Source organism: Peromyscus eremicus, chromosome 14, assembly GCF_949786415.1.
Source record: "Peromyscus eremicus chromosome 14, PerEre_H2_v1, whole genome shotgun sequence".
NCBI classification, from domain to species: domain Eukaryota; kingdom Metazoa; phylum Chordata; class Mammalia; order Rodentia; family Cricetidae; genus Peromyscus; species Peromyscus eremicus.
Genome location: NC_081430.1, coordinates 39,183,795 through 39,200,437, shown reverse-complemented (window position 1 = coordinate 39,200,437; position 16,643 = coordinate 39,183,795). Strand labels below are relative to the sequence as shown.

The 16,643-nt window shown below is 36.7% G+C and overlaps 1 protein-coding gene across 16 annotated transcripts in view; it reads right to left on the bottom strand.

The window, feature by feature from the left end:
• Positions 1–16,643, bottom strand: part of Nrxn3 (neurexin 3) — a 1,488,381-nt gene that overhangs the window by 44,569 nt on the left and 1,427,169 nt on the right. For 12 of the 16 annotated variants that reach the window (XM_059279968.1, XM_059279961.1, XM_059279965.1 and 9 more), the window contains one exon: positions 12,429–12,507. In XM_059279968.1, the coding sequence (XP_059135951.1) occupies positions 12,429–12,507 (79 nt within the window). Of the gene's footprint in view, positions 1–12,419; positions 12,508–16,643 lie in introns of all 16 variants that reach the window. The other 4 variants (XM_059279967.1, XM_059279974.1, XM_059279975.1 and 1 more) reach the window with 1 other exon arrangement.

Genomic DNA, 16,643 nt, shown 5'->3' with positions numbered 1-16,643 from the left:
CAAACTCTCTTGTGTGCAGTAGAAAACTCAACATGCATTTTTTAATTTGCTATAAAGAGTGCAATGTCTTATACAATTTAAAAAACTTACAAAGACTGTAAATGCTTGAACATTTTTATTGACTTGGATAGTTTGTGAGAAGCCATAATTTATAAAACAAGTTCAACAAGAAGTAAGACAATTTAACTATATCAGAAATCAAGGCACAGGCCAAGAAAATTGTCTCTCACTGAGTATCACACCTTTCAATTCTTGTACCCTGAGTTCTTCCACAGTGAAAAGAGATCTCTATGATGAAAAAACATCTACAGATCCTCTTAACCCAGCACAAATCTCTAGATGCAGGTTGGCAATGTGCTTGTTTATATAAAGGAGGCTTTATGAAACACAGCTGCACTAGTCTATACATGTATTGTCTATGGCCGTTTTTGTTATTAAAACAATAGAGCCTATTAGTTCTTAGAGGGCAGGTGAGACTCCCCTGCCACCTCTGCCAAGACTGAACTATTCACTGTCTGACTCTTTACAGGAAAAACTTGGTGGACTTCTGCTCAGGGTGACTGGTCTGACAAATCTGAACATTTGGCCAACAGCACCCCAGCTCTCGTGGTTTGGTAAAATGGAGGCTGCACTTCAACATGAAGAGAGACAGAATTCTAGGGCAGAGAGTCCTCTACCATTCTCAGCTAGACAAAGTTCCCCTTTTAGGATCTGACTTCAGGGTACATCAGAACTGATGTAACTTGTAATAGGAAGCTCAAATGCTGTGCAGACCACATTTCCCTTGGAAGAAGATTTCAACTGAAGCAAATCCAGGTTTAGACAGATGCTTTCTTCCTGTCAAGTTTAGCCCTTCATAACTCCTTTTAAGATTCTTTGCTTCCATGGAAAATGCATAGGCCTCAACTAGTTTCATTTGTTTGTTTTATTCTTGCATTTTTATAGCTTTATACATGTAATACAATGAAATAGAAAAAAAAGAAAGCTGAAATGAACTGCCTGATGTTAGAGATGTCAGGAGTGCTTAGGAATCAGAGATTCTAAGGTAAAGACTACAACCTCTCAGATACATGCTCAGTATTGCTTTTCTTAGTTGTATCATCTGAATCAGTGTTCTAAGGGGCATAACCATTTGTGAAATTAAAAAAATATATATAGTTGCTTACTAAACCTTTCACCGAGAGCTACTCTTCCTAGTTTCTTCACATCAGTCAGAGCTGGCAGCTATCTGTTCAGACATTTTTCAATAAGGTATGGGTAATAAGCATCTTAGGTACATGGAAGGGATCTGAATTTAGGTATTAATCATAATACTTGAATAATTTTACGACATAGATACCAGGAGATTTGTGTATGTGTGTGTGTATGTGTGTGCATCTGCATGTGCCTGTGTGTCTACATGTGTGTGTGTACATGGAGGCTAGAACTCAACTTTAGTTTCTTCCTCGAATACTTCCTACATTAGTTTTTGAGATGAGAGTTTCTTACTACACCTGGAGTTTACTTATTTGGTTCAACTGGATGGGTAGCAAGCACTAAAATTCACTTGTTTCTTCCTCCCTTACACTGGAATTAAGGAGCATGCACATGCAGGTGCACATATGTACACACACATACAAGAAGCTCCTGAACTTAGGTCCTCATGCTTCGCCACAAACACTTTACTTACTGAACCATCTCTATCCCCCAGGGTGGCTTACTTTAAAAATTGTTATTTGGAAAACAAAACATAATTGAACAATGACATAAGTCCCTATAGTACGTCATAATTAACCCATTGGCCCTGTATTTCCTGATCATGTAATATACTTAATACATACTTTCACTTTTTTCTGGGAGGCAGATAGCTACTTCACATTCAGTGGTTAATGTATATAAGACAGCATAGCACAGTGCCCAGTGTGTAGGCTCTAAAGATAGTTTGCTATGAGTTTAATTTCTATTTTTTTAATACTTACTGTGTGACCTTGGTCATTTATTCACTTTGTTTAGCCCTAACTTTGTCCAACTGGAGAGGGTAATAATCATGTATCTTTATGAGATTTCTGCTATGACTAAGAATTTTAAATATAAATCATTTAAGATTTTACTAAAGTATCATGGCAACAGTAAGTACTAAATGAATAACTTGTTGAGTAAAGGACCAAAATTGTAAGAGTAGCACATTTGTAGCAGAGAGCCTTGACACGCCTTCAAGGGACCTTTCTTGGCTGTCACTGAAAGTTGACCACAGGGCAACTAAATCTCATATCAAATTAAGGTAACATTTTGTACTCTCAGAAACCCAATCAGAGAATCTAGCTTGTCAAATTAGAAGAACTAATAAGGCCCAGTGCTTTCTTTTTTTAATTCCCAAATCTCTCACACTCTTTTGCATAGCAATGCCTAACTATCTAACCATAAAATGATCTTTCTACAAGCTACAGACATTTTCTGCAACACAATGAGCCTCGTACTGTTTTAAATGTTAATATACTGGTTTACTCTATGAGAAAACGTGGAAGCAAAGGGCATTGACATATTTCATGGCTCAACTGGTTAATTAACATGCACTGACGGTCGTAACTAAATAAAATTCATTACACTTTAAGAGTTCCAAAAACTTAACTGAGTTATGGAATCATGTCGTAGATTATGATTATGTGCTAAGAATAATATCTCCTACAGACAACCAAAGTAGAAGAAACAGAATTTGAAAGTCTGATAAATAGCCTGTCTGTAGTTAGCACCCCAAGGGGAGTATTGGGCAACCCACTTTTGTTTGCGTTTGTGTGTGTCTGTATGTATATATTCAAATGTGAACATGCATGTGTACATGTATGCACATGTGGAGGCCAGATAACGACCTTTGGTGTCATTCTGCCTACAATAGACATTATTTAATGTTTACTTTTATTTTTTGATGCAGGGTCTCTGATAGGTCTAGGGCTTGCTGATTAGTCTAGGCTGACTAGCCAGTAATTCCCTGGGATCAGCCTGTCTTACCTCCCTAGCATTACCACCTTGCCCAGACTTCTTTTTTTGCATGAGCTCTGGGGACTGAACTCATGTCCTCGTTCTTAGAAGACAAGCATTTTATTGTCTGCCTGATCCTCACAACTCACCTTTGAAGACTTAAAATTAGTCAAAGCAGATGTCCACATGAAGATGTGCTCATAATTTTCGTGGTGTCTCTCTTCAAGATACAAGAAGTAGCTTTGTTTCTCCGCCTTCATTTTGCCATTATCAACATCACAGTATATATTTTACTTTCTTTTGTATATATACCACTAAAGTAAGGACTTCCTTGGGGCAACAAGAAAGCTGTACTCACATTAAGTTATACAAATCATTACACAGTAATTCTTAAGAAATTTGGGTTAGAATCTTAGCCCTGGCACTTAAGTTCAGGTATGTGACCTTGGCAAAGGAAAACACCAATCCTGATTTTCTCTAGTATAATGTGACCACAATTATTCCTATTATCATAATAACTTAAAATGAGGTTTAAGTAGAATACTCAGCCTCACATTCAGACAATAGGCCAGTGCTCTTCTATAGTCAGCTTATGAGAGCTGAATACTCCATTTTTAAGGATCTTGAAAGATTGTTGTTAAAACATGACCATGCCCCCAAATTAAAATATACAAACTTACAAATATGACATTAAAATAAAGACAATAAAAATTAAAACTCAGCACTTCTCAACTATTTTACTATTATCAATTTTATGGAACCTATTGATCTCTGTCTTATTTATATGGCAAAAACAATGATGTATATAATGAACAACACTGCCTAATTCTGAGTTTAATCAATGGCTTAAAATCAGCCATTGTGGAAATATCCTACACAACATAACCTAAAAAAACACTCTATTAGGCTCTGTGGAAGGGTATGTGTATATGCATTAGTTATCTATTGTATGTGTATATGTGTGTGGCTGTGCAAATGCCATGGTGTATGAGTATCATATCGAGGGATTAGTTCTCCTCTTCTACCATGTGGGTCCCAGAGACTGAACTAAGGTAGTCAAGTCAGTCTTGGTGGAATGCACCTATATCTACTGAGTCATTTTGCTGCCCCTAATTTTTAAACATTTACAGCAAACAGTTGTACTTGGCTTATACTCAACACTGTTCACTCCTCTCTCTCCCTCTCCCATTTGTTTCCTTCCTTTCTAGTTTTACCTTTCCCTCCCTCTGTCTTCTTCATTATCTGTCTCCCTCCCATCTTCCATCTGCAATTCTGTTTAGTTTCTCAGAGCCTATTAATCCTTCTTTTCCTTTTTTCCATTAACCTTAGAAAATAATTAGTTTTTTTAGCTTAGTAGCAACAACTCATCATAAACCACATGGCTTCATTTACTTTTTCTTCTTAGACCCAAAGTATTCTTTTCATTGTATGACAATTTTTCACGAACCCAACAGCTACTACCCATTTTATACCAATATTACATTCCTTCATTTGATCATTAAATGAAAAGAAATGAAGTTGTTCACGTAATGCCATTTCATACTGTCCACATCAAATGCCTAAATCTTTCCAAGTAATGCATCAAGTTGCCTGGAAAACCATAGAGCACTGTTCAGCTACTGTACAGTGAACAGGACATTTTCTTCTACATCTGTCTCAGAAAATTTAGACTACCCTCAGAAATTGAGCTATTATACATGCCATGTTCTTTAAAATGATAAAATAAAGGATTCAGGGCCAAGTCAAACTGTTGGCTCTCCAATGCTTCCGTGAATTAAAAAAATAAAATGAGATATATATCATTTGACTTAGAAAGATCAAAAGATAATCTTACCTCACAATATACATGTGTGGAACCAGTAACCAAAAGAGCTTGGGTTCCCTCATCCGTAGATCTCTTGCTGAACATATTTTTAATTTATGATAAAGTATGTAAGCAAAACATGTTTTAGGATAGAGTACATGTAGATTTCCATAAATGCCTCACCAAGTTAGAGGCAGACTCTGCTTTGTGCAGCAGAAATGAGGATGCTCTTTCCTACCATTCTCCAAACAATCTTCTCTTGTTCTGTCTCTGAAGAAAAGGTTCTAACTAGAAGGTTGATGACCTATGAAAAAAACTCTTGGGAAATTAGCACTTCCTTCAAGTCCCTTAAAGAATAAGCCAATTTAATCATGTCAAAGAAATCAACAAGGGTTTCTTATTGTTGTTTGAACATTTGTAGGAGTTTCCCACCATAGTTTTCCTCTTGTTAGTCAAGAAAAAGTGCAACTTATGACTTCCAGGTGCAAACCATTATTACCAGCCATACAATTCAAATGAAACTTTATTTTGCTTCTTTGTGAAGTTCTCTGAGGGCAAAGTTAGCAGTAGAGACAACAGGGGAGTGAGAAATAAAGATAGAGGACTTCAAACCACATGTTACAAACAGAGAACAGAATCACAGAACGACACCATGACAGTAGACTTGTAGACAAGATGGCTAGACAAAAGACACATGCTTGACTGCTATGCCAAGGAAAGAAGATACCAGAACAAAACCATACAGAGATTCTGGCAGAGCAGCTCTTAAGGCTGCAGGGGCCCAATAAAAATAAACACAAAAATGAGAACCCATGACATTACAACTGCAAAGGAAAGGTTATCCCCACAACTCAGACATGGAACTTGCTGGGTTAGCCGGGATATGACACTTGGATGAAACACAAGATGGCGTCATAACAGCTCATGCACTGGTGATGGAGGCCACAGTTAGTTGAGTACTACAAAACTGTCACAGCATGCCACACAATGATCTTAGGCTTGTCCAGAAATAAAAGATAAAACACATATCCTGCATCTGCAATAAAATTCTTTTTATGCCATCTGAAATTTGCGGGGAGGGGAATATTTTTGTTTATAATTTCTGCATGTCTTTCTTTTTTATTTTTCAGCCCTGGCTCCTTTGTGCATCTTTTAAATCAATTACAGCATCAATAACTGGGGGAGTGAAGGCAGGTGGTCTGTGCAGATATAGGGAGAAATTAAAAAAAGGGGGAAAGGAAGGAAATCAAAAGGAAAAATATGAAAAGAAGGAGGGAGAGGAAACATAGTATCTCATTCTTTGGTACACAACTTTCTTGGATATTGTTGATATTTGCTTTGCTTTGAGAAAAATACTGAAGGGATGTCCTGAAGGGGGAGTCAACACAAGGATGGCAAGAAAAGATTTTGTTGCCTTTTTGATTTTTATATCTAAATGTTTCTCAGTATTTAAAAAAATAATGATTACAATGATTATAATTACTCATAAAAGTATAGCAATGAGTTAAAAAATAGCCATAATGGTCAAAATGCTAAGTATGAATTAAAACAAAATAAATTGAACCACCAAAAATTCATGCGGCACAAGATGAGGTGAAACAACAGAAAATGTTTTTTTGAAATATACAAGATACATATCTATTTATATATATACACAGAGATGTGCATATATGGATAGATATATCTGTATAATATTTTTCTTTCCACCCTTCCCAAGGTTAACTGAATTATGGAATTACCATTATAATTAGGATAAAGAAAACCAAACCTAAATAAAAATTAACATGCTTGGTTTATCAAGTTAAAACAGTATCATGCATGTCTATATTGGCTGATGCTGGTTAAAAGTGATGGCGTGAATTTCTGTGTAACCACATGACTGATGGCAGGGGCTGTCAATCTCCATTTACATTAGTCTGACATCATTTAGAGTATGTCTACATTTATATGGAATAACAAGCACTTTGATATAAACACACTGCATTTATATATATACATGCACTGTGTGCATGTACTTGTGGTTTATGGGAGGAAAATAATACTGAACAAAAACTGAATGAAAGGAGACCCACAAAACTTTTCCTTTAAAACCCAACCCTTCTTTTTTTTTTTTAATTTATACATCTGAAAGAGGATTTGCTTAATGATTCCAGCAAGCTCTTTCCTTAGCTTCCACTTGCAATGGCATTTGAAATCAGGAAGTTCTCGATTTGGGCATGAAATTCTCCCATTTAACGTGGACACCTATATCCTGACCTTCAGATATGCACTGGTTCTAGATCATCTTGCATAAATATACTTCATATTAAAGTTTAGCATTGAGTTGTACAGTCATGATTCATGCTAAGCTCCACGTCGCTAAGTGTGAGTGTTCCTTGGAGTGAATTCAACCAGAGCTGGAAGGGTGTGTACAGTTCATTGCGTCGGAGAACACGCCCCAAAATGTGATTAATAGCCTCAGCATTGACCATGTGGCTTTTTGTCCTCTGTTCTTTGTTTTCTCTTAGTCTCCTGTTTCCACATTTGCTTTTCCTAATAGACTGTGAACTCCAGGGTGGTACCTGGTGTCAGCCTTGTTTTCGCAGCACCTATTCTAGTGTCTACGTAGAGAGGCTCATGAAAATGTTACACAAAAAATGATGTGTCAACCTCTAAACAGAAGGGCTTACACTCTCTGATCTTATGTTCCCCTTGGCTTCTTCAACACTTCCCAAATGCTTGGGTTAAACACACACACATATTTTTTTATTTATAATTTGTGTTATTAAATGTACTTCTGAGATGGGATCCACAACAGCAGTCAATGCACAGATGATATCTTCTATGTGTTTTATCTAAAAACTATTGCTTACTTAAAATTCTTTAATCAATTCCTATATCTTTATTACTTTAATTTGTATTCTTCAAACTTGCAAAAAATAATATATTTTTATTAAGAAAAGATTATAGCTATCACATTTAAAGCTTAGACAAGCGTATTTGCACTTTTATCCTTTGTCAGGTCTGGACTCTCTTGTTCTTCCTACTTTGTTAGGATTCATGGTCTTAACCTTCCAGCTATATTTTCTACTGTGCTCCAGCAAATAAAACCTCTAATGATTTGTAGGGCTTGGAACAACTCAGTATCAGGTTTTCTTATTGTCAACACTTTATAGAGATATCTCAAACCAGGTAAGATTAAGTCCCTTAACTTAATCCATCCAGAAAGTATAACTACAGTAGGCTATTGGGGTTCATTTAATCTGATTTGAGTCTTACAGGGACTGAAAGAAAGAGATGAGGAAACTAGGCCACAAACTACAAACCCAGGGACATTAAATCTGAGGAGCAATAATAAAGATGAGAACTTGATCAAGTGATGTTTAACAAAAGCAAAGGGGAGGAAATGAGTTAATCGACAATCAGGAAAACAAACCTTTTGATAATGGCTGAGGAACCAGTATGATCATTAAGGTACACCATGCTCTTCTCTAGGGCCACAGGGATTTCTGTTTATTTAACTTCTTCTTATCAATCTGATCACCAATACTTTTGAAAGTTAATCTTACTAATGTATAAAATCCAGGTCATTGGTTACATCTAATGGACAAAAAGCCAACCCAAGGAGATCTCTATTTTGATGTCATGTCTGTTATTAAGAGCAGCAATAGTGAAAAGGGAAAGGGAAAAATGGAAAGCTAGTTTTATGAAATTATGGGTTTCAGAACCCATGTCCACATTTTTATTACAAATATGAATTTATTAAAGGTATTAATTGCTTTTTGACTTGCATGATCTGTGAAGGACTCCCATCTCCTAGGGATGATTTGAACCCTGTGCATTTCTCCTCAACACAACTGTAGTCCTGGAGGACAGGGTTTGTGTGCAAAGAAAAGTTAGAAATATTAAATAAATACTGACCTTTGCAGACAATACATTTACAATTTAGGAGTTAAAATTCCGACTCTCACATTTAGAAAGACAACAGTTACTCAAAAAGTTTTCTGGAACGTTTTTGTGTTTTTGGATTAAGGTCTCTCTGTGTAGCCCTGGCTGTCCTGGAACTTGTTTTGTAGACCAGGCTGGCATCGAACTCACTGAGGTCCACCTGATTCTGCCTCCCTAAAGCTGAGATTAAAGGAATTTACATTACTCTAATATGATTTTAGTTTTCAAATACTCAGTTCTGAGTGTTTAAAAAAAATTCAGAAAAATGTAATCATACCATGGCTCAAAAAAGGACTTAATTCTCAAGGCAGGGCATTGGGGGAAGGGGACAGACAGGGGAAATAGAAACAAATATTTTGAAATGCAGAATTGCCACGCTAATATTCATTTTCTCAAAGACATGAAATAAAAACAGAGCCAACACATTTTAATTTTTAACTGTTTAGGGGGAGACCAAGTTATAACTAGTGAAAGTATTCTTCAGCTTTAATTTGAGATTATTAAATATAGTGAAAGTGAACCTAATTCATTCAACAGATTTTAATGGGGTTCTCAATTTATATCATCATTTCTCATGGATTAGGATATATTGTACTCATTTATCTATTTTTTAAATACTACATTTCCATTGAATTTGCAATTTTTTAGAATATTGTCAATCAAGCTCCAAAAGAAAAGTTTAAGTTGTTTTAAACATTGTATGACTGAACTATACTAAGTTATAGTGGCCAAATGCCAAGGTGGGTTTAGAGTGTGAAAAATAATTCTTTACATCTCATTTCAATCTGGGAACATGAAAGTCCCTTCCAAGTTGGAAAAATCACTTTATTTAAAACTTGATGCTTACATGAAATCCCATTGGCCAGTTATGTGTTAAACTGCGCAAATGTATGAAATGTGAGAGTCTCGAATGGCTCTAAAGGAATTGGAGAATAATCTTTACAAATAGGGTCCTCCACAATCAAGGAAGTAGAAGGTAATAACCCTGTTAAAAAGGATGAGAAGAAAAGGGATTGAGAAGGATTAGAGAGCAAGCACTGGGTAGTGTAGTTCTATCAAGCATCAGGCCTGAAAATTATGAAATTTTAGAAACTGAGGCAGTAAACTAGTGTGTTGAAAGTCAGTTTTTATTTCAGTATCCTTGTAGAATTTCAGGTGATGTGATGTGAATGTCACCATTACACATTGCTGCATAAGCAGTGGATGAGTTCTCCCTTGGCAGTTCAAATACAGTCCTAGAAACTGGTAGTCTTTGTGGTTTTAATTTCCACTGTCTTTGGAAATTGAGAGGTGTATGGAGCTCATTCTCAGGTGATATACAAGAAGGACTGATATCTCTAAACACATAACTCCATTAGTATCAATTACAACTCCAGGGTGAACCTCTTTTTCCACTGGGTCACTAGGAAAAACTATTTTTGTCTTACGTAAAAATATGACTCTGACACTTTTCTTTGCATATCCAAGCCACTCACCAGCAATTAGAAATAAAATTAGAAGAAATATTTATTTTTCAAACATGGTGAGTTTTATTACTCAGGGTGAGAGGTTCAATAACAGTTTCTACTAAGCCGTTCACTTAGCTCTTACAGAGGCAGAACTCTGTCCTCAACTTTATTAATATATTGTTTGCCGTGTTCTCTTGAAGATCATAATAATTTAAAAATTTTGTAAAACCTCCCTTCTCCATATTATTCAAAAATGTTGTCAATGGATTTCCATCCTCTGGATTTAAATAAAATAAGAACATATATGTTATCATTAGAAGCAAGTGAACTTAGTTTGGGGCCATTCAAGTTGGGCTATTCAAACTGAACATCAAAAGCAAATAACTATTATCAGTCTGGGCTTCTATGGACCTTGTAGCTTTGAGATGTGAAAAGTCTTTTACCCTACGGAGATAATTTTTGAGAGGGCATAATTAGGGGAAAGATGGCAAAATAATTCAAAATGGCTTTGCTCTTATTTTATTTTTAATGAGTTATAATGGAGAGATTTGATAAATATTGCTCCGTATGCAGTTATCACTACTAAGAAATAGATAAAACCAGAGAGAAAATAACCAGACAATCCTAATTAAAATCTAGGTATCTTAAACTAGTCATCAGAAAATACTACTAATTGGGTGTGTACCATGTATTTACTAAGTCCTTAGCATCTAACATACACCCAAAATATACAGGTGCCCTCAAACAAATTTGTGAAGTTGCGTTAGACTGGAGAATTGGTTTATGTAGCAAGGCTTGTTGCTCTATTTTACAATGACTCTCTTTTGAAAAGCATCAGAACAAAAAGGGCTAGAGGATAGTGATGCATCCTGTCATGCCTAAATGGTCAGGACTGTATAGTAAGTAAATGAAACAAGTAGATTAATTTTTTAATAAAACCTTCGTGCCCAGGTTTATTTCCAAATCACTTGAATAAAAGCTGATAAACAAGGTCACGTTAACTTTCCTTCCATAGAGCTAAACTCCCTAAGTGACAGATCATACTACAGAATAGGAAGGTAAAATTATGAGTGTATTCCTTTAAGATACTAAGGCCAGAAGGCCTCGGAACTTCCTGAATCCAGAGCCACTTGCAAGAAACCAAGCAGTCAGCATTTACCAAAATCGGAACTGTTCCTAATCATTTTGGGGTAAGAAATTGAAGTTTTAAGTCTTTGATACATTATTTTTCTCGTGAAATGCAAATTTCTCTACAATTACAAAGAGAAACCATACAATGGCATGTCTTTTTTAAAAGGTTAAAAAAATAAAGCGACCCAAGGATCAAGTGGAAATTTTATCTATTTCTTTCAGCCTTTGTAGAAAGAAGACGAGGCTTTTTCTGTTATTAAACATACACAGAAATTCGATGATATCTGTTCTCTATTATATACATATAAATGTTTAACTTACAGTTAATCTAAAAACAGACAACTTGGGAAAGTTGAGAGGAGAGAATCAGGGATGGCAGTTACCTGCTGGACATTATATCATCTATAGCTCACTATACAGGAATACCAGGAAATATCAAAATGTATCTGTGTCCAAATGGGGAACACACTGAGACTTCCAATGCCAAAGTCAGCTTAACTTCAGCAGTCGATACATTTTGAAGCATCACAGCTGTTGACATGGCATAGTTTGGTACTAATTTTGCATTTCTTATGTTATATCACTTCATGAGTTCTCTAGACATCTAATGAACAAAATTAGTATAAATATAATGCCGTGTTAACTGCTGTTGAAATCCCATGGAAAATAATTTAAGTTACTTATTTATTTAAGCCACTTATGATCAGAACAAGTCTTTGTGACTCATATGATACCCACCAATCTTTCTGCCTCCATGCTAGGTTTATGACTTAAAAACAAAAATTCTCATTCAAATGGAGGCTTTTCATGCTTTTTGCCCCTGTCAATCTCATAGTTACCATTGGCAACTGAACATTTGCAGTAGCAATTCCAGTGTATATTCTGGGCATGCAACTATGTTAGTGCACATATTATGCATTTTTCTTTAAAGATCAGAGACTTAAATTTTCCTAAGCTTTCATTGCTCTTTCCATGGGATTTGATGCTTTCATTGGTAAAATAATATTTATATATGTATGCATATACATATATAGATATAGGAAATACACATACATTAACACACTATAATATATATAAAGCACATGTAGAATCACATATATGTATGTATTGGGGTTTTTGCAAATGATAAAAGAAGCAAGCAAAACAAGACTGACCTGACCTACCTGTACTTGGTTCACATTCAACAAAGTCTTCATCATCACTTGAACATTCAGCAGATGAAACAAGGTCATCTGATGTTGGCTATTGGTGTTAACAGAACAGGGAGGGGTAGAGGGAAGAGAGAAAGCAGAGGCAGATAAGGAAACCGATATATAAATACATTCAATCTTTTTTATTGCCCCCTCTCATTGCTACTGACTTTTCTCAGGTCAGGATTGTCTGTATGGGTCTCCTGTAAAACTGCAGCCACCAAAATAGCTGCAGAGATTCAAGGTTATCCCACCTCAGAAAATCACACAGTGCTATCCACTTTGGTTTCTGGATGAGGAATACAAAGGAAAGGAATTGCAAAGAATGGCCATTGGAAGGACCCAGCCAACACTACACTTTCAGTGCTTTGAGAGGGATTGAGTGCATATGGCACATGGTCTTATGTGCACCGTTGGGGGGCTGTGAATCTATAGGCAGTATAATTAATGAACACTGTGGAATGCTATTCATTCAGTACAGCATAATAGCTTCTCTTGCTTTCAGCGATTCCTTCTCATAATTGCTGCAATTAGCTGAATTAGTAATGTGGACCAGCAGAGCGATATTGCACAAGAGCTGCTGGACATGGTAAGGCTCTTGCTGAAGAGAGCAGAACAAATTCCCACCACAACACCAGAACACTATTTCAATGTAAATCCATTTTTTTAACCCTACAGAAACTTCTCAATGCTATGTAATTTGTTAGGGGAAAAACACAGGACTGTGGGCATTGGCACTAAAGTGGACCCTTGGCACATAGTAGGTGGGAATAAGTAATGTGCATAACATAAATTACAAGTGTAACAAATACCAGTGAAAGAATGATGAGGGACTAAATGGCTTACACACTAAACTCCAAACACATTTTGGTCATTATATATAGAAGTACCCAGTGGATTGTAGGTTTCCAATAAATACTCATTTCTTTTCTTAATGTCAGTAACATTAACTGAGTTGCTGATTTTATTATTCCCAACCCATTGAAGTCTGGATCCATGTTCAAGAAGAAAAGGTAATAAAGAAATGCCTTCTGTGTCTTTTGAACAAGCCAGTTGCTATGATTGATATGTATGCATTCTTATTAGACACAACAGCCCAAACCATCCATTGAAATAGAGATGTTATGTTTAAAAAACTAGAAGTCACAGAGGTTAGCTGACTTGATGAGGGACACACGTTACCACTATGCTTGTAGCACAACACAGCCCTTTCTATACCCTATCTTATAGACAGGATAGGATGAATTGTGATCCCCCATACCTCAGGACAAGACTTCATTTGGACATTGGGCCTTAATAGGATACTTTAGTCCAAATGAAATCATGAGGATGACACTGAATACAGTAGCATTGCTCTCTCTCTAAAAAGAGGAAATTGGGGCATAGACATAGAGAGGGAGGAGTCTATGTAGAAATGCAGAATAGAGGTGGGCATCTACAAGTCAGGGAGAGAAGCCACAAGAGAAGCTTTTTGCTGACACTGTGGCTTCAGACTGCCAGCCTTCAGAAATCTGCGGGACGACATTTCTATGGTTTGAGCCCCACAGTCTGTGGTACTTTGTTACCTCAACCCTAGCAGACAAGTCCACATGACAATTCAGATGTTCAGATGGTTAGTATTTCTAAAGGCTTCGCTCTTTTTCTAATTACACATATCAAGTGAAGGATGACCAGAAACGGGCAGGGGGCAGGGAGAACAACAATGGGAAAAAACCACATCAGGTGATTCATCTCACTTCCCCATGCTACAGATCATTCTTCTAAATCTGAGAGGAACATACTCTACCCCTGTTCCATCTGAAAGTTAGAAGATAAGCAATTTGGAAAGATCCCCTCTCTAATTATGTGCTACTACACTATACTGTGCCAGCAGCTGTCTCTGGGCCAACCAATCCTTGTGCCAGAAAAAATATACTCCCTTAATGCATATTCCTCTAAGGGAGCCTAATGCACCTCTACTTCCCACCACTTAGGGAAGCGGGGTGATGAGGGACATGTAAAATGTATGGACAGAAAAAAAAACAATTAGCTGAAACCAGTGAGGTATGCCTTACTGATATGACTAGATATAGACTCAGGATTGATATACAGAGAGAGCAGAACTATAGACTTTAAATAAAATGCTGCTTACCCCCCTCCCACCACCCCCCCCGCCACTGTGTGTGTGTGTGTGTGTGTGTGTGTGTGTGTGTGTGTTGTATTTTTCTATAACCACAATTATCTTCCACAAGACCTTTTGACAACTGGGAACAGTTAAAAATCACATGAAGAAATGGGAATCTCAACTCTCAAGACCCATGACAGTTAAGCATTCAGTGTTTATTCCATTCATGATTCATATGAAGTGGTTAACACATGTTAAAACTCTTCTAGGAATCATAATAATCAAGGGACTTGACAATTGTGTGACATCTGTTATGTGTCCACCCACCATCTACATCCCTCAGACAATAAGACTGCAGTAGGAGATGCTTCTTTTTGCACAATTATCTGGGAAAATCCACCAAGGTTTCTTCCATGCTATTCACATTTTTTTCCCTCACAGTGACTCTGGTTGTTTGAGAGAGTTCCCCTGTAGGTCCATGTATTTGAATGTTTTGTCCTCAGTTGGTAGCACTGTTTCAGGGAGGGCATTAAACCTTTAGGAGGTGGACCTGTGTTGGCGAAAGAATGACTGCAGTGGGCTTTGAGGTCTTATAACTAGCCTCTTCTTACTTCCTGCTTTCTCTCTGCTTCTTGAGTGAAGATAAAATGCGATCATCCAGCCTCCTGTGACTGCTACCATGCCATGGTTTTCTGCCCTTTCTGTGCTGATACCCTCTGTAACTCTAAGCCCAAAATAAGCTCTTTATTCTTTACATTTATTAGGTTGTGGTATTTTATCACAGCTACAGAAATAGCTAATACAATAACCATCGGCCGTACTCTCCAATGGCTAAGCATAATGTACTTATAACCTGCCTGTATGTGTTAAATTCCCTTTGATATTCAAAGAACAATAAAATAGTCACAACTGCACAGCCTAAGTAGTTTTGATAGTGGCAGGCTAGTCATTTCTGTATACATTGTATATGATCATATCAAGATTTTCTTTACTCATTCATTCACTCATTGATGAGTTCATTCATTTGTTACTTTTGATACGTACCACACATCTATGAATGAACAGTAACAGTGATAAATGATTAAGTGAGAAATGAAGTGGCTTGTCTGCTCTGGGAATTTAGTTTCTGATGAGACAATCAAGTAAACAGGCAAACTCAACATGGTAAACTGAATGTTGTGATAAGGGTTAGCATGAGTCGCCGAGGGAGCAAGTAGCTGGAGAATAGCTCTATCTTTCAGACAGAAGGGAAGGAGGAAACAAGCCCTTAGGGACAGATTGGAACAGAGCAGCACAAATCCCGGATTGGAGGGTGGAGAAGAAGAAGGGCACTTCAGGTAAAATAAACAGTCTTTGTTAAGGGTATGTTCAGTAGTATGAAATGGCTCCATTTATTTGCACATCTGTAGGTAGTAGGGGAAGAAAAGATGGTTCAGAATGACAAAATGACAGCAACTTGAATGACCATCTATACCGCAGAAACCTCCGCTAACAAGCATGGCTTTAATACCCCATCCTATCAGACTCCTCTCCTTCCCCTCACTACACCTCATCAGTATCACTCATCACAATCCTGTGGAAGTCGACATACATGATTTTGCAGCATGGTCCCTGGGAACAACAGCCACAGCTCTGGTGGTGTATATTAAACACCCCACTTCCTTTTCTCTAAAGGAGTAAACTATTCCTTTGCCCTTATATATTAACCATGTTCTATATCAAAAGTAATAATTCATATTACTCTATTTTAAAATGTATGTTATGTTTAATCCACATGTTGGAATTATTCACTTCTGCACTAGATTTCATAAAACTAAAGATATGTATTATAATAACTTTCAATAAAATATATCTGTGGCAGGAACCTTTATTCCTTTCCTGAATTTTTTTTATTGCACTTACATATTTTTTTCTACCAGTGCTTATTAAAGTTACCCTAGAATAAAATTGGGATTGAAAAAAGCTCAAAACTCTGCCCAGGTAAATTTATAGATGTGTTTACCTTCCAATTCCCTCAGTTTCGCAAACCTGACTTCTCATTTTACTTTTGTGAGTTATTGTTTCTATAATCACCTATGCCTAAT